The following is a 24,859-nucleotide window of genomic DNA, read 5'->3' on the forward strand; positions in this document are numbered from 1 at the left end:
ATCTATATTTTCTCCGAGAACCAACAAATTAAATTGGTGTGGCCTAATGGAGAAAAGCGTGAGAAAGACTCGAACACCCCTCGCAGTTTTCCATGGACCGGTCCTGATCCACGTGACTTCCCACCATACGTTGCGCGTGCGCAGTGCTGTCGGCTTGGGTAGCCATCTTCCCGGTGGTTCTGTGATCTGTGCTAGCCCTCGAGGTGAGTTATATACATGTTTTCTCACATTTTCTCCTCAGAAAACTCACCTCCTTCGCTCCTACACAACTGCAGCTATTCCAACTAACACCTGTGAGCTTCTGAGTTGTCTCAAATTTAAGATTGGGCGTGAAATTGTGGCGTTAGCGTCTGGCGTGCTTTCGACTCTCTGGTTACAAAGAATTTCTTCACGTTGCCCAGACAGCTCGACTACGGTTAATTTTTGTTGCTTGCGGCAAAACATGGCTTGGTTTGCACATGGTTTCACAGTTGTCTTCATGTTCTGGTGATCTTAGTGTATTTCTTTCCTTGTGTACAATCCTGTAACGATCTTCTACCTTTGCGGTGAGGTGATTTCTTAAATCCATTCTCAAGTTACCGTGGAACGCTTTGGGGTTCCAAGGTGGCAGGGGGGGGGGGGTGATAATTACTAAATTACATAATCAGCATCACACCTTGAGACGATTCGAGGACAGGTTTCTATTGTACAAGACAAAGAAGGGGATGAGCAATTATCACGCTGAAATTAATGGATTTATAACACATGATAAATCCATACTATTATTTAGAGCTTATTTATTTTATCACCGCCATGTGCTTTAATAAACAAACTGTTTTTTTAGTAACAGCAGCTTTTAGCTTGGCCAGAAACTGTTCCAACAAATTCTGTTGAACCACCTGAATTTTTTATTATCTACGAATATGTTTAAATTACTCCCACGGGATTGGGCATTGGGTAATATGATGTCGATGCAGCTTGCAAAATCTACATCAGTGATACCCCCAAATAACCTCACCAGGGGCGAAGTAGGGGGGAGTTGAGGTCCCGGGCTAGGGCGGGCAGGCCTCCAGCCAGGCACAGAACGACTCAATGGTGGGATCTGTCACAACCTTGAGGGCATTCCACTGGGGAATGATACAATTATTCCAGATTGTGCACTCGCCTTAATTTTACAGAAAGGGACGGCTATTCATGCATACTAAATGTTTTACTATTTGAATGAAATGAATTACTGTCGGACAGGACTACATGGAGGATCCTCTGGCCTGAGTACGTAGGCAGTAGGCAGAATTACTGTCCATGCAATTGTTACTGGAGGTCTGGTGCCACACAAATGTCTGGCAGACTGTAATACTTGGCAGAAAGTCAGCCAAGGCCACTTTGTAGATTGATTGGTATTCTGTATGGGTCCCTGACACAGTACGGTTAGGCTGCCAAAAGCCACATGTCAATCTGAGGGAAATGCCATATTAAGGATATCAACAAACAAGAAGCAGAGAATAGTAACTCATGACCACGTCTAGCAAAGAAATAGACATTACTGTAAATGCATTTAAGTTTGCATGGTTTCAACTTCGCGGTTGGGAGAAAATAAAGTGTTTGCTGTGGTTTTAAGTTCGCGTTTGACTTTGAGATAATTGTAAACAAGGGGGTACGAGGGCAAAAACATCAGGCTAGAATGATAACAAGTTTGACAGAGGTAGATTTTTATACACCCGATTGGCAAAATCTATGTGCCAAAGAAGCACCACCCATATTCAAAGTGGATAATAATTGACATTAGCCATTTCTAAATTGTGCGTTTTGGTGTGTTTGTAGGTCAGCCTTTATGTAACAGGTAGCTCAAATGTAACATGTGGAAGTCATACCTGATCCAGACACAAATCCAGTTGTTGGTAGCTAAGCAGGTGTCTCTCATTGTTCTGTATGGGGGCCTTTGTTCTCACTGTGGCATAACCTGGCCTGGGATCAAGGTCTTCAACGTGAGTAGTTACCGAACAATCCAAACAGAATAATCGGTCTTTCTATTAGTAATTGGTTGCCATTTACCGGTTCCCGCCTAGTTTAGACCGAAAAGCGTGGCCTTGAGTCAGTTGTTTGTCTTCTTTGAGTTTGGGTAGTACATAGGCAAAAACATTGGTTTCATTAACACTCTAGTCTGAAAGCATTGAGAGTTCTCCTGTAGAAGTGATAGTGCAGAGTGCACAGTGTATTTGAGACGATGAGGAAAGGTACATATGTTTTGAGTGTGTATAGAAATGATGGTGCACTGTGTATTTTAGTGAGAAGTTTTCTGCTGTCCTGATTTCTTTTGTTTCAACTGTCATATTCTAAGTACATTACCTTCCTCTTGTAGATTTTTCCTGTATAATTCTCCTTGGTCTTCGTTATAGACTCAGAATACTTGCTATTTTTTCTGGCTTGTGATAGGTGTTTCAAGAGCAAATATAGAATGCTACATTTGAATAGTTATTACAGTAATGTTGCCAGCTTGTTGAATACACATGGAATTGTTTACAGACGGCGTTTCTCTTCTGTTTGCTCTGATACCCTGTCAGTCAGTCTTTGTTCTCCCCGATACACCATGCTTATGTATTCTTACTTGTACATTTCCCCCCGCATGCACTGTAGGTCCAAGAAGCAGCTACAAGATGTCACATAGTTCGTAGTACCCTTCTGTTATTTTTCTCTTGTACTGTTGTAGATTTACCCATATAATTCTCATCGGTCTTTGTCATTGACTCATGATACTTGCTATTGTTTAAAGAGCAAATATAGTATGCTCCATTTAATAGTTATTGAGTATGTTGCCAACTTGTTGAATACACATATGGAATTGTTAACAGATGTTTCTGTCGGTTTTCCCCTTATCTTATTAGTCGATACATGTCTTTGTTCTTTCCTGTAGTACAGTTCACTGTACCTGCATCCAAACTTGTACATATCCCCCCGCATGTTCTGTAGGTCCAAGAAGGAGCAACAGCATGTCGCATCGCAGAGATGCCGGTCCGATTGACTGCAAAGTTTACGTGGGTGACCTGGGTCAGTCCGGTACCAAGCACGAGTTGGAGCGTGCGTTCGGCGCCTTTGGACCGCTGAGGAACGTCTGGGTTGCCCGCAACCCGGCGGGATTCGCTTTCGTAGAGTTTGAAGATCCACGCGACGCAAGGGATGCCGTTGACTCGCTAGACGGACGGTAAGATTGTTGCTGCATTGAACATCTGTTGTTTCGAGCCATTTCGTAGTCCTACTGTTAACGTTGTATGTAGGATATAGCATTGAAATTTCCATAGCAGTGTCTGTCTGTTAATAGAGAATTTACAGGATTTGGAAGAGACGTAACAGATTTACACAAAAAAGACAAAGGGGGTTGGTAAAACATGTTTTCCTTATTCCTTGTGGACTTCTATTTATCTTAAACTAACAAAATTGCCTTGCTTAGACTCGTGCTAACACCACCTGTTTCTGTCGTGCTCCAGGTATATCTGTGGTCGTCGCGTCCTAGTCGAGTTGTCTCACGGTAAGAAGCGCTCGTCTCGATACCGTCCAGCGGCCCCGCCCAGTTACCGCGGCGGTGGCAGCAGCAATTACGATTACCCACAGCGCCGGCGATCACGGTGAGCCTCCGACTTCGTTCTGTATACAATGTGTGCAAGCGTTGCTTTTGTATATATTTGTGTACCTTTCTGAAAGTGTTTTCACAAGATGTGCTATTTTTTTAAATAATCACTCTTATGTCATAGTAAACGTGAGTTCTTGTGTTTTTCTTGAAGGACAAGTAAACAATTACAGTGAGGAGCAACGTTGTGTGCCTCCACTAAACCATGTAAAGGTCAAAACTGCTATGGTGATGCTTGCCCATGTAAACCTCCAAAGAATGTTAAGAGAATAATTGGTTTGGCGTAGATTATCCAGTCTATCGATGCGTGCCAAATTTTGTTTCACACTTCTGGCAAATTCATTTTTATCTTAATTGTGCCTTTTTATGTTCAAGCCACTTAATGCATGATTTATTTTCTTACCAAGATTGTCTTAAAATATTTAAATCAAAAATTTTCTGGTTAAAATGATCTTACTACGTCGGGCCAATGCAAGCACCATACATTTACCAGTGTGTTTATAGTGTTTGTATGTAAAATTCTCTGTCTTAGTAACTTAGTCAGCACATCTGTGACTTCAGTAGAAGTAATTTAATGTCTTTCTCTGGGTAAGACCAGTAGTTGGTGATGCTTGGTGATTTATGGGCAGGTTTTCTATAGAATCCTCGATTATTAACTGTCCCAACAAAACCCCTTACAGAGTGGCCATCTTGCTTCTCCACCCCATCAGACTACATTAGCCAATCAGCTCAGCCCTTGGCAAGTCACATGACCGTCGCCATCCAATCAGCATTACCTGTCACCTCAACTACACCTTCAGCCCCTCCACCCAGCATGCCTTGCTGCAGTCCTTCTCGGCTAATCACAAAACAGCACAAAGAAAGCGCCAGTCCCACCTTCTACAGCGCGGCCTCCTATACAGTCACAAAGCTCTTCTGCTCTCCAGCCCCTCCAACCACCAAACTCCGATAAGGACCGCCTTTCGTCGCAAGCCCCTTAGACCAACCCACGTCCTTACACCGGCGTCTTTAAACAAAAGATACAACCACTACCAGCCAAGCGACCAAAAATGTCGCCGCCTTCTCCGTCTACTGTCAGCAACACCCACCTTCCCCACCACATTTGAGCCACGTCTGTCTACTACCTCCGCTAAAAAAACATCCGGGGATTTCCACGACAACTTGTCATTGGACGATGCTGTTTGGCTCCTCCACATCTTTCGACCAACCTTCCAATACCGCCTCGCCCGACTTAACAACCCTGCCGCCTTTCTACTTTCAGCCTCTTGGGCCGGTGTAGGTTATCTGTTCTTGTCTCTAGACTTAGTCTGTAGTTAGACACACATAGTTACTGCAACTTGAGAAACACAGCCAGAATGGCGTTTCATTGTTTACAGGAAAAGCAATCATGCATCCCAGATTGACTTTTTTGTCAACATATAGGGCTGGTATGAATTGCTTTCACTGTCTCAAGTTTGTGGCAGTTAAACATGTGTTTGATCATGCGTGCAACTCCGAAAAAAGTATTCTGCTAAAAAGTCTTGGAAGAACTCACTGCTAAAAAAAAAAAGTTTGAGTTGTCTGATACAAGAATAGAGCTCTTTTGCAGTGTCGAAGGGATAGCTGTAATGTGCTGTAATGTAAGTTCCTGACGTATAGCTGCATGAAGGCTAAAAAAAACTAACACTCTCTTGATTGTTTTTTTACTTCTATCGATGTTTGTTATGCCACAGTTTGTTGTAGCATAGCAAGACATCATTTTGCCATATTTTTCTGCTTTGAATTTACAGACACTGCTTATTCTTCTTACTTACTCTCTCAAAATATGTCTGCAAAAAATTGCATATTAGATCAGTTAGTAGTGCGGGAATTTTCTGACATGGGTTTGTACCAGATAAAACATATTTAACACGAGTCCAAATCAAAATATCCGCTTTCTAACAGTATCTTAAGTAACTGTCTGAGTCTCCATGCTTTTTATACTTGGTTGAGCAGTTTAAAACATGCACTGAGTGGAACTATGGTATTGTTCAATGGTTTTGTCTGCCTAAAGACATTTAACTGACAGGAAAACTTGTTCAGTCGGAGACAGACTACCAAATTGAATTTTATGATGATTGTTGAAGCAATTTATGTTGAGAAGTTCGTAACTCTTGACCTAGATGATGTGTGGTTTGTACGTCTCAGAGATAGTCCGTGGTGATGACTTGCCAGTGCTGTGGCTCTGGGAATCGAACCCAGGATGTCGACTCGAGCTGATGATGAGTATTTATTTCCAAAACAGGTCCTTCTCGCCAGCGCCGCGCCGCCGTCAGTCCAGTCGCAGCCGCAGCAGGTAGTACTGAACCCGTACATGTTTGTTTGCAGTTTGACAACCAATCACAAGACAGTGTTTCGGACTAGAGCTGCCCTATCACCCACCTAGAAGCAGTATGTAGATATAACTCAATAGAAATTCCTGGGAATGCCATTGATCTGGAAAAGAAGTTGCACCCAAAAGTCACTCCCGTTCCCAAGTTTGCTACCTGGCTTATCCCGTTTTGTCCTCGATTCATTTTAATGCTTTTAAGCTGAGAGGCATGATGGGAAGTTTCTGTTTATTTCACTTCTGTCGTGACAAGGCAGCTTTTACGTCCAACCTTCTGACTGCACTGACCCAAGTCTCACATTCGTGCCTCAAGGCTTGAAACGCAGAGTTACTCCATACTGTCAGTGGATGGGGTGGACGTGCATAAGGATTCACACACCCGGCACCTTTCATCTTAAAGTTTAACACCGCTTTTCTTCGTGTTGTATTTTTTTGCTGCCACTCCCCTTTCATTTTGAAGACTTTTAATGACCTGATACTCTTACATGGGATATCTCCCATTCAAAAGAGCAGAATTTGTTTTGGTCTGTTAGAGAAAACTTTGTCATTTAACAAGCCTGATACTACTACACTTCGGCTTTAATTTCTAAAGGCCTTCTAAATTTGACATTCATCTACTGGTTGGAACCAGTGTTCAATTCAAGCTAAGTCTATATGATAAGCCTTGACGTATGAAATATAATTGGACACGATGCGTGATTCTTCTGAGCAACCTAATCTAACATCACTTCTAGGATATGGTTGGGATTTGAAGGTTTTGGTGTGTTGGTTTTCTTTTAACCTTGTATTTCAGCTGGGTGACAGGAGCCATTTTGCAGACTCTGTCTTCTGCTTGTCGATAGGGCAAAACTCAGTGTTGTCGTTTTTATCTGGTCCGTGTACGCAGGTCTCCCCGTGACAGGTCCCCGAGGGACAGGTCACCACGCGACAGCAGACGCAGGAGCCGCTCCCGCTCTCGTTCCCGCGACAGGAAGCACTCCAGGTCTCGTTCCCGGGATCGCAGGTGAGCTGTCGTTGTTTATTTGTGTCACCACCCAGAAATATGCATTTAATAACTCTATTGCAAGTTCATGCTTGAAGGCTAATTGCAGACAAACAAGTACATGGATATACATGGGAATTGACATAGTTATCAAGTCTACTCTGAAAGTTCTATGTTAACTAAGGTTGGGATATTGGTGTTAACAAGCACATTACATCAAACACAAAACTTACAGAAGACATCCTGTGACATTCAGAATGAGATTGCTACTGGAACATCTGAGATAGTCAATTTATTTGTTGATTTCCAAAACTTTTTATTGTGCATTAAGTCAAGTTGATTTGATTATATGGATGACATCTTCCGTTTACCACAAAACTTATGCAAGCGTGCTAATTAAAAAGATTGCCTTTATTACGAAATGTATGTGGTCAGAAAGGATGAACAAAACTTAACACCCAGAGTATGATATACCGAAATATAGATTCTTCATTTTTGTTCTTACAAAAGTTCTTCTATGACTTTGGTATTCTACGACATTAGTATCCGTTTTCCGAAATATTTTTTGCAATTTACAGCAAAGATTTTCTCACTTTGCAGCTGCTTTTTTAGATGAACTGTTAACTCTTTTGTTGGAAAGGGACAAAAATATTTCATATTTATCCGCGTGCGGATGTCATTCATATGATCAAATCGACTGGGCCTTGGAATTTTTATTGATTCAAAATGACTGGTAGTTATTGTATAAACTGGAGCGTCTGTGGTGGTTTTAAGTTTGCGGCAGCGCTACAGTCACATACTGCTGGAGTATTGGACAAAAATGTTAGCGGCTGGTTTAAGTTTGCGTTGAAACGGTCGTTGCGAAAACCACAAACATAAAGCTACCGCGAACATTTCTGCATTTACAGTATCTTGTGACATTCAGAATGAGATAACTGCTAGAACATCTGAGATAGTCCAATTTATTTGTTACTTTCGAAAACTTTTTATTGTGTATCACATGACCCAAAATGATTGGTAACAGTTTTTTTTATGTGAACTTAAAATGGATTTTTTGTTTCCCTTGATCAGTCGCTCAGTCTCACCACTCAATAAGAGTCCACGAGGCAAGAGTCCAGGAGACGACTAGATCCACCTGGTGCCACGCTTCAGGGTGACCTCTGACCCACCAGCCTTCCCACAATCCACCGAGGGCCCTGAATGGCACAAACTACTCGTAATGTTAACGTCTGGAGTCAGTCTTTTTATCCGTTCCAACCCTAGCAGTGACGTATACAAATTTGTTTTTTTTTACCTTTATTTTAGCTGTGTAAGTGAAAACTCAATGGGACCTTTTTGTGTTAGGGCTTCTGTTGTAGGAGTAGCTTGAAGGTATACGTCATACGATGCAAAAATGTAGACGATCCATTGCTATACATGTCAAGAAGATCTTTTGCTTGTAGCTTACTGTTTGTGTTGTAAGTGACAATACCCCAGTTTGTTTTTGTATCCAGGAGTCTGCATATATTTTGTTTGTAGGTGAAGACATCAAAAGTTTTTGTGCGGTTAACTTTGGGATAGAACAACATAATTCAAATTCAATTGTAATTGCCCTGAATGTACTTTGCATTGTTGTGTGAGATATTTTTATGTACTGCCTGTTATCTGTGTCGCTCTTTGGAATTTTTCTTCTAAAAAAATTCACCATTTAGTCAGCATATGAATAGATGCATTGCAAAATCCTCATTAGACTTTGTCTTGTCACTCACCAAACTATAGTCGTGTTGTTATTTCTACGTGATTTTATGCTTACGTTCCAACCATGAACCTGCGTGTGATTGTGCCAACATGGGTGCCTCTGGAGTAGGTGTGTCAGGGATTCTCACCATTCATATAGAGTCTTAGCAGTTTACAACAGTCTGTCACAAGTGTGGTGCACACTATAAAGATATTCTCATCACTTGGTTCTGTGATTTGCAGAGCTAGAAAGGTAAATGGGGGAGGAAATGGAATACTGCTGTATAATAATGTTTAATAGCTCAAATATCACATAGATCATGTGGTCTTGAAATATAGTAATTCCATTGCTTCCTGTAACTTGGTCCTTAATAGCTGTCTAAAATGCTGCTATTGTCATCAGTAACAAAGCAATGTTTTATTGTTGTTTTCATGCCACAGTTGCAAAGTCTTATACTTTTCTGGAGAGGACAAAAAGTTCTCTGACTAAATCATTGAACTGGTATGGTGTCACAGTCCCTGACACACCTTTGCAGAGGCAAGAACAGTCAGTGAAAAGGCTTGCTTGTGTACATGTGCATATTGTGACACTATTTTGATAATCAGTGGTGAGTTCAGGTCAAGGTTCAGGAACAGTAATTTGGTTAATGATGTTGACGATTGTATATTCCATGATTGTATAATGATTAGTATCACCAATAATTGTACTCATAGCCATGGTGGGGCTTTAAGAAATAACAAGTTTTACCTCCCCCCTGTGATGGTCTAGTTTACACACTAGATCTAATTGGTTGGGGCCTAAATCAGTAAGGGGAAAGGTTACGTTTGTTGTTAAAATTGAAAGTAGTAGTCCACCAAAGAGAGGAACCCTACCATTGCTTGTATTGTCAATGTATCTTTGGAGAAAATAAAAGTTATTACATTTCTACCACCAAAAGGGTTTGTTTAGTCTTTTCGTTCTGCTGAGAATCCACGCTGTTTGTGATGCTGATACTTGTTTTCCTGCATGAAGCCAAATTTGTTAGATATTCTGGTTCACAATTTGTCCACCAAAGACGGAATGAATGAATGAATGAATTGCAACCTTTATAGATGAATTGGGTACCTCATAACAGTTAAAGTTACAGCGGAACAACATCAATAGAGTCAATTTAATGTCACCGAGAGGGTTTTCAGATAATATTGCTTATAAGTTTGAACAATTTTAGATAAAAGACTTTCAGTCAAATTTGTGCTAAATTGTGGAAACAATTTAGAATTAAAGTTTGAACATGTTTGAACTTATATATTTATTTTGGAAATAGTAATTGCACAAATATCTCTTTTTGAAACATCCATGTGATTGTTTCACTGTTGGAACATGTTCCAACAATTAATTTGATGAAGATCAAGGATGAAGATAAAGCCTTGCATAATAGAGTAATATGGGCCGGTCAATTCCCCGGCTAGAAATCCACCGGTGCGCTAGTTAGGGTTCGGCGGGGTGGGATCTCTGTGCCGCCGAAGAAACTGACTACAAGGTACCGGCGAAAAGGCCCGATAAACAGTCTGGAACCCAGGGTAGTACTCCCAGTGTACAGGAGAAGAACCTGTTGATTGAAAATAATTAAAAGTACTGTTTTTTACCAGCATCTATATGATTCTGCCATTCATGAAAAACATGAAATTGAATATACAATTCAAAAATATTAATATTTTGCAGACAAAATCTGAATAAAGGCATTTAGGTCATTTGCTATAATGTCACTGTAAAATTGTTGAATGGTAAATAGTAATGTAAGGCGTTAGTGAGTGAAAATTTCCGGTATTGAAGGTGTTGTATTTATTTTCATTTTTTTGGATATGATAAAAATTGGAGGGGGCGATTCCGAGAAACAGCAAATTCAATTGATCTAGCCTAATGGCGAAAAGTCTGATAATAACTGGAACACCCCTCGAAGTTTTCCATGGACCGGTCCTGATCCGTGTGACGTCCCACCTTGCGGTGCGCGTGCGCAGTGGTGTCGGCCTGGGAGGCCATCTTCCCGACGGTTCTGTGATCTGTTTACGTCCCGCAAGGTGAGTTATAAACATGTTTCCACCACAATTACCTCACCAAACTCACATTCTTCGCTCCTACACAATTGTAGCTATTCAAACTAAGACCTGTGCACTTCTAAGTAGTCACAAATCTGGGTTTGGACGTGAAATTGTGGCGTTTAGCGTCTGGTGTTCAGGAAATATCTTTCCCCCCCAGAAAATCTGTCCCCATCTCATGGTGGGCGTGGCCTCAAAAGTACGAAGGCCCACAAGGACAAAAACATTGATATTGTCCACAACACTGTCTTTGATTTGAATGATGAATGCCAAATGTATGAATTGTGCGAAGGTGGGACGGACATTGTCCACAAATATGAAATTTTCTTTAACAAAATCTCAATTTTTTGTCATTTTAGGGACACATTTTCCCGGGGCAGCCAGGATTTTCAATCCCCTCATGGGAAAGTCAACAACTCTTCTCCGAGTAGTGATGCATTTGGAAACTTGCTTTACAACTTGAAGACGATTCTCTTAACACAAAAATAAACGTTTCATGGTCAAAGGTCTCAGGATTTGTCCATTGTGGGGATTTCAGGTGAAGGGGACACATTTTCCTCAGGTAGCCGGGATTTTGGGTCCCCTCATAGGAAAGTCAACAACGTCTCTTATGATGCACTTGGAAACCTGTTTTTCAAATTGAAGACGCTTCTCTGAAGACTTAACACAATTATAAACATTCAAAAGCCAAAAGTCTCAGTTTTTGGCCATTGTGGGGATTTCAGATTTTCAGTCCCCTCAAAGGAAAGTCAACAACGCTTCTTATGATGTCCTTGGAAACTTGCTTGTCAACTTGAAGACGCTTCTCTTAACACAAATACAAAAGTTTCATGTGAAAGTCTCAGTATTTGTCCATTGAGGGGATTTCAGGGGAAGGGGACACATTTTTGCCGGGGTAGCCGGGATTTTCGGTCCCCTCATAGGAAGGTCAACAATTCTTCTTATGATGCATTTTGACACTTACTTTTCAACTTGAAGACAATTCTCTGAAAATTTAACACAAATATAAACGTTTCATGGGCAAAAGTCTCAGGATTTGTCTATTGAGGGAATTTCAGGGGGAGGGGGATATATTTTCCCGGGGTAGCCGGGATTTTCGGTCCCCTCGTAGGAAAGTCAACAGCTCTTCTTTGTCCCCTTCACCTGAAATCCCCACAATGGCCAAAACCTGAGACTTTTGGCTTTTGAAATGTTTATAGTTGTGTTAAGTCTTCAGAGAAGCGTCTTCAAGTTGAAAAACAGGTTTCCAAGTGCATCATAAGAGACGTTCGTTGACTTTCCTATGAGGGGACCGAAAATCCCGGCTACCTTGGGGAAATGTGTCCCCTTCACCTGAAATCCCCACAATGTTGAAAAACCTGAGACTTTTTGCTTATGAAACGTCTAATTTGAGTTGAGATATGCGTCTTCAAGTTGAAAAACAGGTTTCCAAATGCATTATAAGAAGCGTTGTACGTTGACTTTCCTATGAGGGCCGAAAATCCCGGCTACCTCGCGAAAAAAAGATTAACAGTTTATTTTTCACGCTCATTATGTCTTGCTTGTTTAATGACGTAAATAAGGACAATATGTTATGTATTACCTATTGTCGTTGTAGGCCTTCGTACTTTTAGGCCACGCCCACCAGTCCCAAATTGGACCAATGGCTGGAGGGGGACCGATTTTCCCAGGGAGACAGAAAAGTCCTAAACACTGGCATGCTTTCGACTCTCTGGTTACAAAGAATTTCTTCACGTTGCCCAGACAGCTCGACTACGGTTAATTTTTGTTGCTTACGGCAAAAAATGGCTTAAGTTTGCACATAATTTCACAGTTTTCATAATATATTGGTGATCTTAGTGTATTTCTTTCCTTTAAAGTAACGATATTCTACCTTCACTGTGAGGCTGATTTCTAAAATCCATTCTCAAGTTACTGTCAGGGGGGGAAATGATACCATCCCATGAACCCTCAATACACATCCAGTAATACACACCCACAGATGGCTGACTATGGGCAAGAAGCATATAGACTTTTCATGTTGCCTTTGATATTGCAGCAACAGGTACAATTTGAGCATAAGATTTTCTTGTCTTGAACTGTCAAACGACTTAAGTAGTCCATGAGACTGTCTGACCTTTATAATTTGTGCACAACTTTCTCAATTGTGTCACAAACACTTGTGGACCATTGTACAAATATTCACTACAAATTCTGTGTCCAAACTTGACCAAACTACAGTGTTTTTCTGAAAACACTGTTGATTGATAATACTATACTGCTTGTGCATCAGAAAAAACAAAATGCACCAAAAAGCACCCATGGGAAAGTACAGAAAATCATATTTGATATTGTTTTTGTAATAATTGTAAACAAACATAATTTTCTGTACTTTTCCATGGGTGCTTTTTGGTGCATTTCGGTTTTTCTGATGCACAAGTAGTATGATATCATCAATCAACAGTGTTTTCAGAAAAACACTGTAGTTTGGTCAAGTTTGGACACAGAATTTGTGGTGAATGTTTGTACAATGGTCCGTAGGTGTTTGTGACACAATCTAGAAAGTTGTGCATAAATTACAAAGGTCAGGCAGTCTCATGGACTACTTTATAGTCTTTTGACAGTTCAAGAGAAGAAAATCTAATGCTCAAATTGTACATGTTGCTGCAATATCAAAGGCAACATGACAAGTCTGTATACTTCTTGCCCACAGTCAGCCATCTGTGGGTGTGTATTACTGGATGTGTATTGAGGAATCATGGGATGGTATCAAATCTCCTCCTGAGTTACTGTGGAACGCTTGAGGGTTCCAAGGTGGGAGGGGGGTAATTACTAAATTACATAATTAGCATCACACCTTGAAACGCTTCGAGGACACGCTTCTATTGTACAAGACAAAAAAAGGGAGGAGCATTTTCACGCTGAAATGAATAGATTTATAACAAGTGATAAATCCATACTATCTAATAGCGCTTAGAGCAGCCTGACAGAACGACTCAAAGGTGGGAGCTGTCACAACCGTGCCAGGCAGGGCATTCCACTGGGAATGGTTACAATTATTCCAGATTGTGCACTCACCTTCATTTTGCTGAAAGGAACGACTATTCATGCATGCTTAATGTTTGCTGTTTGAATGAAACTGGACCTTTGCATCTTATCAATTCATCGGCATGAAATGTCTCTCCGAAGTAACAAATTCGCACCCCTCGATCTCCACTATTTAGTATATCCTATTGCAGAAAAGTCCACACCCTGGTGTAGGTTAATTTACACACCAAATATGGTCACACAGTAGATAAACAGAGAGCGGGTTTTGTGGATCTTGATAGGATAGTGTAGCCTCTACCTGGCCCCACGGGTCACGAAATAGACAGAAATAGATGTAGATTACATGCCAGTGGAATTAGCTGGCCAAGGAGTACAGTTTGCGACCAATTTGTAGTATTTTTCCAGCAACCTGTAGAGACTAGAGTTATGCACACTTATGCACAATTTTTTTTGGAACATAATCTTAGTAGATAGCCTTTTGTATTGTCGTCTAGCGCAAAAGGCCTGATATCCAGTGCTATAACCCTGACCCAAAACGCCTAACTCAATTACAGTCCATGCAATTGTTGCTGGTGTCACACAAATGTCTGGCAGACTGTAGCACTTTGCAATTTGTAGATTGATTATTATCCTATATGTGTCTCCAACACAGTAGGATTGGGCTGCCTAAAGCCAGATGTCAATCTAGGGAAAGTAATTGAGGTCATATCAATAAACAAGAAGTACCAAACAGAGAAGCAAGGTGCCTTGTGACCAAGTCCGATGTCTAGTGAAGAAATAGACATAACTCAACTGTAAATGCATTTAAGTTTGCATGGTTTCAATTTCATGGTAGGGAGAAAATAGAATGTTCGTGATGGTTTTAAGTTCGCGTCTGAGATAATTGTAGACAAGGGGGTACCGTAGGAGGGCAAAAACATTTCGCATTGATTTTAAGTTTGCAGGAAAAAGCTTACAGCGAAAACCGCGAACATAAGACTATTTCTGCATTTACAAATTACAGTATACCTTCTCCCTGCTGCCAAACTCTGTAACCAATAGAGAATGTGGTGCCATACGGCTACTTCAATGTGCTAAAGGTTGATGTAGAAAAAATTGTATAGTTCCAGATGCATTTTAGAGAGAGTAATTTTCCGAGCACCACCGGGGATATGCACTCCTTTCTACTGTACTTCCAAAAATGCCTCAGGAGATTATTAAAATGGAGGCCAGGTCTGTTTGGTATATATGCAGGAACGCCATGCTCCGTAGCTATTGGTAACATGTATTGGAAACAGGCGTGGTACTGTGTTAGCTGGAGATCATTTCTGTTTCAGATTGAAAAGGCTAAAAGCCAGTATGACCAAATAGATTAGCTTCATATTCACCTTCAAAACTGTTACGAACGTGCACATTTATTGCTTTGCGCTTTAAGTACATGTATAGCAAGATGATGTCCTCCAACAATGTAGATAAGTTACTGTAAATGCAGAAATGTTCGCAGTGATTTTATGTTCACAGTTTTTGCTGTAAGCTCTTGGCAGTGAACTTAAAACCACCACAGAATTTTTTTGCCCCCTTGTCCATTATTGTCTCAACAGCTAACTTAAAACCACCGCGAACACTCCATCTTCTTCCTACCATGAAATTTAAACCACGCAAACTTAAATGCATTTACAGTACCTTTAGTTGAAAAAAATCAAGGCTAGAAGTAGAATGATAGCAAGTTTGACAGAGACTGGTTTTTATACACCTGATTGGCAAAATCCATGTGTAAAGAAGCACCGCCCATCTTCAGAGTGGATATTAATTTACAATACATTAGCCAATTCTACATTGTGCGTTTCTCAGTGTTTGTAGGTCAGCCTTTATGTGTCTATCTGGAACAGATAGCTTAAATGAGACATATCGAGTCCTACCTGATCCACAGACACAAAGCCAGTTGTTGGTAGCTAAGCAGGCCTAGGTATCTCTCATTGTTCTGTATGGGGTCCTTTGTCCTCAGGGTGGCATCACCTGCCCTGGGATCAAGGACCTCAACGTGAGCAGTCACCGAACAACCCAAACGGAATAATCGGTCTTTCTATTACCGGTAGTAATTGGTTCCCATTCACCGGAACCCGCCTAGTTCAGTGCTGTTCTTGTGTGGCCTTGAGTTGTTAGTCTTCTTTGAGTTTGGGTACATACTGGGCAAAAACAGTTGTGTCATTAACACTCTGAAAGAATTGAGAGTTCTCCCGTAGAAGTGAAAAAGTGCACAGTCTATTGAAGATGATGAGGAAAGGTACATATACTTATGAGTATGCATAGTTAGAGATGATGGGGTACATTGTATTTTAATGAGGAGTTTTTTTCTGTTCTGCCTTTTTTTATTTCAACTTTCTGTTACCTTCCTCTTGTAGATTTACCCTGTATAATTCTCCTTTGTCTTTCCCATGGAGTCATGATATCTGGCTTGCGATGGATGTTTCAAGAGCAAATATAGTGCTAGATTTGATTAGTTATTACAGTAATGTTGCCGACTTCTTGAATACACATGGCATTGATTGTTAGTAGACAACGTTTCTCCTCTGTCGGTTAAAACTGTTCTGTTAACCAGTCAGGTCATACATGTCATTCATTGTTCTCCCCAATACACCATGCTTATGTATTCTAACTTGTACATTTCCCCCCGCATGCACTGTAGGTCCAAGAAGCAGCTACAAGATGTCGCATAGTTCGTAGTACCCTTCTGTTATTTTTCTCTTGTACTGTTGTAGATTTACCCGTATAATTCTCCTTGGTCTTTGTCATTGATTCATATGATAATTGCGATTTTTCTGGCTTCTGATGGATGTTTAAAGAGCAAAGATACAATGCTACATTTGAATAGTTATTACAGTACTGTAATGTTGCCGACTTCTTGAATACACATAGAATTGTTAGTAGACAACATTTCCCTTCTATTAGTTTGTTCTGATAACCCGTCAGTCCATGCATGTCTTTGCTCTCAGATGTCGCATAGGAGTACCCTTTGTTTTTTTTCCTCTTGTAGATTTACCGGATATAATTTTCCTTGGTCTTTGTCATTGACTCATGATACTTGCTACTGTTTAAAGAGCAAATATAGAATGCTACATTTTGATAGTTATTGAGCTCGAGTATGTCGCTGACTTGTTGAATACACATATGGAATTGTTAACAGACGTTTCTGTCGGGTTTGCCCCGATACCTTACTAGTCGATACATGTCTTCGATCTTTCCTGTAGTACAGTACACTGTACCTACATCCTAACTTGTACGTTAACTAGTAGCGTGCGTAGTCCAGTGGTTAGTGATCTTGCCTCTGGAACTAGAAGCCCCGGGTTCGATCCCGGCTGTGTTGCTCACCCGACATGCACGCTACCGGAAAAGATCGCAGTCCTTAGGACGGGACTTTAAGCCGTGGTCCACTGTTCATTGTGCTATTCGAAAAGAGCTAGGGGAATTTCCCTGGTACAATGAACCTGTAAATACTGTACATAGCGTCTGTCTTCTTCTCTGTCACGACCAGTGGAAGATTAGCTCTTCAGTGAGCTAAAACTGGATCGAGATTACTTTCCTTTTTTCCTTTTTACTTTCCCCGCATGTTCTGTAGGTCCAAGAAGGAGCAACAGCATGTCGCATCGCAGAGATGCCGGTCCGATCGACTGCAAAGTCTACGTGGGTGACCTGGGTCAGTCTGGTACCAAGCACGAGTTGGAGCGGGCGTTCGGCGCCTTCGGCCCGCTGAGGAACGTCTGGGTTGCCCGCAACCCGGCGGGATTCGCTTTCGTAGAGTTTGAAGATCCACGCGACGCGAGAGATGCTGTTGACTCACTAGACGGACGGTAAGCTTGCTGGGATTCGAACGTCTGCTGTTTCAAGCAGTTCTTTTATGTTGTACATATGTAGGATATAGCATAAAAAAATCCATGGCAGTGAGGATTTTTGTTAATAGAGAATTTATAGGATTTGGAAGAGACTGGGATCAAGAGGTACTGTAAATGCATGTTTGCATGGTTTTAATTTTGCGAAAGGTAGAAAATGAAGTGTTTGCCTTGCTTAGACACAAGCTAACACGACCCATTTCTGTCGTGCTCCAGGTATATCTGCGGCCGTCGCGTTCTAGTCGAGATGTCTCACGGTAAGAAGCGCTCGTCTCGATACCGTCCAGCACCCCCGCCCAGTTACCGCGGCGGCGGCGGTTACGATTACCCACAGCGCCGGCGATCACGGTGAGCCTCCAACTTCATTCTGTATACCGACTAACCGATGTGTGCAAATGTTGCTTTTATATATATATTTGTGTATCTGTACCTTTCTGAAAGTGTTTTTACAAGATGTGCTATTTTTTTTATGTAATCTCTCTTTATGTCATAGTAGACGTGAGTACTTTTCTTGAAGGACAAGTAAACAATTACTGTGAGAAGCAACATTGTGTGCCTCCAGTAAACCATGTAAAGGTCAAAACTGCTATGGTGTCATGCTTGCCCATGTAAACCTCCAAAGAATGTGACGAGAATAATTGGTTTGGCATAGATTATCCAGTCTATCCATGCATGCCAAATTTTGTTTCACACTTCACTAAAATTCCTTTTTATCTTTTTATGTTTAAAACTAAGCGCTGGCATTCAGTTTTGTTGTTTTTACCCACTTAATGCAAGACTGTCTTGAATTAAAATACTTAAATCAAAAGTTTTCTAGGCCAAAGCAAGCACCATTTGCCAGTGTGTTTATAGTGTTTGTATGTAAAATTCTTGTCTTAGTAATGTAGTCAGCACATCTGTGACTTCAGTAGAAATAATTTCATGTCTTTCTCTGGGTAAGACCAGTAGTTGGTGATGCTTTGTGGGCAGGTTTTCTAGAATCCTCGATTATTAACTGTCCCAACAAAACCCCTTACAGAGTGGCCATCTTGCTTCTCCACCCCATCAGACTACATTAGCCAATCAGCTCAGCCCTTGGCAAGTCACATGACCGTCGCCATCCAATCAGCATTACCTGTCACCTCAACTACACCTTCAGCCCCTCCACCCAGCATGCCTTGCTGCAGCCCTTCTGGCCAATCACAAAACAGCACAAAGAAAGCGCCAGTCCCACCTTCTACAGCGCGGCCTCCTATACAGTCACAAAGCTCTTCTACTCTCCAGCCCCTCCAACCACCAAACTCCGATAAGGATCGCCTTTCGTCGCAAGCCCCCTAGACCAACCCACGTCCTTACGCCGGCGTCTTTAAACAAAAGATACAACCACTACCAGCCAAACGACCAAAAATGTCGCCGCCTTCTCCGTCTACTGTCTGCAACACCCACCTTCCCCACCACATTTGAGCCACGTCCGTCTACTACCTCTGCAAAAAACCCACCCGGGGGTTTCCACACGACAACTTGTCATTGGACGATGCTGTTTGGCTCCTCCACATCTTTCGACCAACCCTCCAATACCGCCTCGCCCGACTTAACAACCCTGCCGCCTTTCTACTTTCAGCCTCTTGGGCCGGTGTAGGTTATCTGTTCTTGTCTCTAGACTTAGTATGTAGTTAGACACACATAGTTACTGCCACTGCAACTTGAGAAACACAGCAGGTTTCACTGTTTCATTGAAAGCAATCATCCTAGATTGAGGTTTCGTCAACATATAGGGCTGGTATGAATTGCTTTCACTGTCTCAAGTTTGTGGCAGTTTAACATATGTTTGATCATGCGTGCAAATCTGAAAAAAAGTATTCTGCTAAAAAGTCTTGGAAGAACTCACTGCTAACAAAGAGAAACGTGATTCAACTTGTCTGATACAAGAATAGAGCTCTTTTGCAGTGTCGAAGGGATAGCTGTAATGTGCTGTAAGTTCCTGACATGTAGCTGCATGAAGGCTAAAAAAACTAACACTCTCTTGATTGCGTTTTATTTCCAAAGATGTTTACTGTGCCACAGTTTGTTGTAGCATACCAAGACATCATTTTGCCATATATTTCTGCTTTGAATTTACAGAAACTGCTTATTCTTCTTACCTTACTCTCTCAATTGTAGAATATTTCCATGTCTGCAAAAATTGCGTATTAGATCAGATAGTAGTGCAGCAGTAATTTTCTGACATGGGTTTGCAGAGACTACCAGATTTAACATATGTAACATGAGTCCAAATCAAAATATCAGTTTTCTAACGGTATCTGAAGTGACTGTCTTTTTCCTTTGTTGAGCAATTTAAAACATGCACTGAGTGGAACAATGGAATTGTTCAATGGTTTTGTCTGCCTAAAACTAAAAGACTGTTAGCTAGACATGAAAATTTGGCACAGCCAAAGACAAACTACCACATTGATTAATTTTATGAAAATTGTTTAAGCTATTTAAGATGACAATTTGATGGCAACTGTCTTGAAAAGTGTATCTTATTATAGAGGGTAGTACCTTAATTATAGGTGAAGGTAAGAAAAATATTTCTCAGAAATGGGGAAACTTAATGTAGTAACCATCTTCATGATCACAATGTGATGGATGCCACGTCTTTTATGGAAATAAAGCTACTCACTAATTTTGTTGCCAGGACTAAGTAAAAACTTTTACCCTCTCTTGACTTGTTCCACTATACCCTTGTAAAAACACCTTCTGTGTTGAACTTGTATGTTGAACGTTGTAACACTTGACGTAGATTGTCGTGTTGTTAGATAAACGTACATCTCAGAGACAGTCCGTGGTGATGACTTTCCAGTGCTGCTCTGGGAATCGAACCCAGCATGTCGACTCGAGCTGATGATAAGTATTTTTCCAAAACAGGTCCTTCTCGCCAGCGCCGCGCCGCCGCCAGTCCAGTCGAAGCCGCAGCAGGTAGTACTGAACCCGTACATGTTTGTTTGCAGTTTGACAACCAATCACAAGACAATGAGTCGGACTAGAGCTGCCCTGTTGCCAATCTGATAACGTCTACATAAAGCTGTACGTAGATAGGACTCAATCGAAATGGGTTTGCGGATTCGATGGGGTGGTCTACAGGGGTGGGCTAGTGGGGTGGGCTACCTCAGCATCTACCCTTTCTGAGCCTCAAGGCTATGTATGGGGGTTTGGCCTCTTATGGAATTTCCTTGAAGAGGAACTGGGTCAAGCTGTGGGTGGGCTAGAGGGAAGGCAACAGCTGATCATATGGCAGGGGGGGGGGGGGTAGGTGGCAGCAATGAACTCCACCAAGACTGGTAGAAAAGCCATTTTTCATAAAGAAACTTCTAAGTACTCAGTATACAATAGGATGTAAGGGAAGAGGTACAAGGGGAAATAAACTGGAAGTTGGATAGGGCAGCTAGGGAATGAGAGAGCCTTTGTTTGACAGAATTCAAAACATATGTCTAACATTTAGACTGGAATGTACCTGAATGCATGTGCTTGTATACAATGTATTTGTGGTTATGTGTGTCAGTGTGCATGAACGTGGGTTGGAATGTTGTAAGTGTGTGTGTTTGTACAATGTATAGTGTTGCTTTTGTTGCTCATTTCTTTCGTGTAGCCACAATGCTTAACTGTCATGTTGGCCTGACTGAGCAGTAAAGGAACAGGGAACATGGCCCTCCATGTTTAAAAATCTAAAACTGGGGATAACAAACTCCTGCACGATGTAAATGTATGCTCATTGCCAACCTCCACCCCCCAATGTAGCATCCCCAAAGCAATATGATCAGTTGCATTCCTTCCGGCCCACCCACACACCCACAGTGACCCATCTTTTCCATTCGATGCTAAACCCCCATGCATAGCCGTGAGGCCCAGAAAGGGTAGATGCTGAGGTAGCCTAGCCCACCCCTGTAGACCACCCCATCGAATCCGCAAACCCGAATCGAAATTCCTGGGAAGACGATAAACCGGATAGTGAGTGAGTGTGCCATTGATCTAGGAAAAAAAAGTTGCACCGAGAAGTCACTTTTCGTTCCCAAGTTTGCTACCTAGATTATCCCATTTTGTTCTTTTGGTATTAGAAGCTGAGAAATATTTCAGTACTGTCGTGACAGGGCAGCTTTTATGTCCAACCTTCTGACTGCACTGATCCAAGTCTCACATTCGTGCCTCAAGGCTTGAAACACAAACTTTAACTTAAGTTACTCCATGCAAACAATTTGTGACAGGGGTGGACATAAGCATTCATACGTCTCGCACCTTTCATCTGAACACCGCTTCCCTGTAGTAATTGTTGCCGCTCTCATTTTGAAGACTTTACGTGACCACCCCTCCCTGAAACTTTTATTTTGAATACCCAGTAGCTTCCATTCAAAAGAGCAGAATTTGTTTTTGGTCTTTGTTAGAGAATACTCTAAATGCTTTCCAAGTTAGACATTCATCTGTGTTTAGAACCAGTGTTCAATTCCAGCCAGGTCTGTATGATGAGCCTTGACGCATGAAATATAATTGGACACGATGCGTGATTCTTCTGAGCAACCTAATCTAACATCACTTCTAGGATATGGTTGGGATTTGAAGGTTTTGGTGTGTTGGTTTTCTTTTAACCTTGTATTTCAGCTGGGTGACAGGAGCCATTTTGCAGATTCTGTCTTCTGCTTGTTGATAGGGCAAAACTCAGTGTTGTCGTTTTTATTTACTAGTATCTGGTCCGTGTACGCAGGTCTCCCCGTGACAGGTCGCCGAGGGACAGGTCACCACGCGACAGCAGACGCAGGAGCCGTTCCCGCTCTCGTTCCCGCGACAGGAAGCACTCCAGGTCTCGTTCCCGGGATCACAGGTGAGCTGTCGCCGTTCATTTGTGGTGTCGCCCAGAAAATAATGCATTTGGAAACAAAGCACATGCTGGTTTCACAATGATGGGATATTGGTGTTAACAGGCACAATACTTACATAAGAGTGTTAAGACACAAGACTTACATGAGACAGAAGACTTACATGAGACACAAGACTTTCATGAGACACAAGACGTACATAAGACACAAGACGTACATAAGACCCAAGACTTACATGAAAACAAAGGGCACACAGTCAAAAGCATCCTGTGACATTCAGAATGAGATTGCTGCTGGAACACCTGAGATAGTCCAATTAATTTGTTAATTTCCAAAACTTTTTATTGCGTATTAGGCCATGTTGATTAGATCATATGGATGACATCGTCTGGGAACCCCAAAACTAATGCAAGCGTGCGAATAAAAAAAGATTTTGCAAAAAAAAGTTGCCTTCATTATGAAATCTACGTGGCCAGGAAGGTTGAACAAATGACTAAGCACACAAAGAATGGTATACCGAATAATGGATTCTTCATTTTTGTTCTCTCACATCTTCTTCTTTGACTTTGGCATTCTACGATTATATTAGCATCTGTTTTCTGAAATATCTTTTGCAACTTACCGTATATCTTTGCTCATTTTTTAGCTGCTTTGCACGATTTACAGTATGGATTTTTGGAAATGGACAAAAATCGATGCGCGCGTAGATGTCATCCATATAATCAAATCAACATGGCCATACAATCTAAAATGACTGGTAACAGTTTTGCATTGAACTAAAACAGAATTTTTGTTTCCCATAATCAGTCGCTCCGTCTCACCACTCAATAAGAGTCCACGAGGCAAGAGTCCAGGAGACGACTAGATCCACCAGTTGCCACGCTTCAGGGTGACCTCTGACTCACCAGCCTTCCCACAATCCACCGAGGGTCCTGAATGGCACAAACTACTCGTAATGTTTAAGTCTGGAGTCAGTCCTTTTATCTGTTCCCACCCTAGCAGTGACATATGCAATTTTTTTTGTTCTTTTACCTTTATTTTAGCTGTGTAAGTGAAAACTCAATGGGACCTTTTTGTGTTAGGGCTTCTGTTGTAGGAGTAGCTTAAAGGTATACGTCATACAATGCAAAAATGTAGAGCATCCATTGCTAAACATGTCAAGAAGATCTTTTGCTTGTAGCTCACTGTTCGTGTTGTAAGTCATAGTACCCCAGTTTGTTTTGTATCGCTGTTAGAGAATCCAGGAGTCTGCATATATTTTGTTCGTAGGTGAAGACATTAAAAGGTGTGCGGTTGGAATAGTAAAACATGATATAAATTCAATTGTAACTGCCCTGTATGTACTCTGCACTGTTGTGTGAGATATTTTTATGTACTGCTTATGTTAACTGTGTCGCTCTTTGGAATTTTTTTTCTAGAACACACCATTTAATCAACATATTAATAGATGCATCGCAAAATCGTCATCAAACTTTGTCTTGTCGCTCACCGAACAATAGTCGTGTTGTAATTTCTTTAGCTACGTGATTTTATGCTTACGTTCCAACCACGAACCTGCGTGTGATTGTGCCAACATGGGTGCCTCTGGAGTAGGTGTGTCAGGGATTCTCACCTTTCATATAGAGTCTTATCAGTTTACAACAGTCTGTCACAAGTGCACACTATAAAGAAATTCTCATCACTTGGTTCTGCGATTTGCAGTGTTAGAAGGGCGACTGGGGAAGGAAACGGAATACAGCTGTATAATATTTAATAACACATAGTTCATATGTGCTGTTCTTGAAAAATAATAATTCCATTCCTTCATGTAACTTTGTCTTTAACAGCTGCCTAAAATGCTGCTATTGTCATCAGAAACAAAGCAATGTTTCCTTGTCACAGTTGCAAAGTTTTGGCCTTCGGACTCTAACTAAATCATTGACTTGGTATGGTGTCGTAGTCCCCGACATACCTACGCAGAGGCAAGGACAGTCAGTGAAAAGGCTTGCTTGTGTACATGTGCATATTGTGACATTATTTTGATAATCAGTGGTGAGTTCAGGTCAAGGTTCAGGAACAGTAATTTGGTTAATGATGTTAACGATTGTCTATTCCATGATTGTATAATGATGATTAGTATCACCAATAATTGTACTCATAGCCATGGTGGGGCTTTAAGAAATAACAAGTTTTACCTCCCCCCTGTGGTGGTCTAGTTTACACACTAGATCTAATTGGTTGGGGCCTAAATCAGTAAGGGGAAGGTTACGTTTGTTGTTAAAAGTGAAAGTAGTAGTCCACCAAAGAGAGGAACCCTACCATTGCTTGTATTGTCAATGTATCTTTGGAGAAAATAAAAGTTATTACATTTCTACCACCGAAATGGTTTGTTTAGTCTTTTCGTTCTGCTGAGAATCCATGCAGTCTGTGATGCTGATA

At 41.3% G+C, this 24,859-nt stretch overlaps 2 protein-coding genes across 6 annotated transcripts; both read left to right on the plus strand.

The window, feature by feature from the left end:
* Window positions 1-31: 31 nt before the first annotated feature.
* On the plus strand, window positions 32-9,583 carry LOC136429895 (serine/arginine-rich splicing factor 3-like). Of its 3 annotated transcripts, XM_066419993.1 has the most exons (7): window positions 32-203; window positions 2,614-2,643; window positions 2,947-3,178; window positions 3,462-3,599; window positions 5,865-5,915; window positions 6,835-6,951; window positions 8,002-9,583. In XM_066419993.1, exons 1-7 carry the CDS (start codon window positions 47-49, stop codon window positions 8,057-8,059), a joined length of 783 nt encoding a protein of 260 aa, XP_066276090.1. In that variant the 5' UTR covers window positions 32-46; the 3' UTR covers window positions 8,060-9,583. The 3 variants fall into 3 exon arrangements, with proteins under 3 accessions (XP_066276090.1, XP_066276092.1, XP_066276091.1); XM_066419995.1 differs by lacking the exon at window positions 5,865-5,915; XM_066419994.1 differs by lacking the exon at window positions 2,614-2,643.
* A 1,021-nt stretch (window positions 9,584-10,604) lies between these two features.
* LOC136429896 (serine/arginine-rich splicing factor 3-like) lies at window positions 10,605-24,803 on the plus strand. 3 transcript variants are annotated; one of them, XM_066419997.1, is made up of 7 exons: window positions 10,610-10,704; window positions 16,415-16,444; window positions 17,345-17,576; window positions 17,832-17,963; window positions 20,502-20,552; window positions 22,330-22,446; window positions 23,249-24,803. In XM_066419997.1, exons 2-7 carry the CDS (start codon window positions 16,435-16,437, stop codon window positions 23,304-23,306), a joined length of 600 nt encoding a protein of 199 aa, XP_066276094.1. In that variant the 5' UTR covers window positions 10,610-10,704; window positions 16,415-16,434; the 3' UTR covers window positions 23,307-24,803. The 3 variants fall into 3 exon arrangements, with proteins under 3 accessions (XP_066276095.1, XP_066276094.1, XP_066276093.1); XM_066419996.1 differs by lacking the exon at window positions 10,610-10,704 and adding an exon at window positions 15,985-16,012; XM_066419998.1 differs by lacking the exon at window positions 16,415-16,444 and having other exon boundaries at window positions 10,605-10,704.
* The last annotated feature ends 56 nt before the right edge of the window (window positions 24,804-24,859 follow it).

This window comes from Branchiostoma lanceolatum, chromosome 3, assembly GCF_035083965.1.
Source record: "Branchiostoma lanceolatum isolate klBraLanc5 chromosome 3, klBraLanc5.hap2, whole genome shotgun sequence".
In the NCBI taxonomy this organism is placed as follows: domain Eukaryota; kingdom Metazoa; phylum Chordata; class Leptocardii; order Amphioxiformes; family Branchiostomatidae; genus Branchiostoma; species Branchiostoma lanceolatum.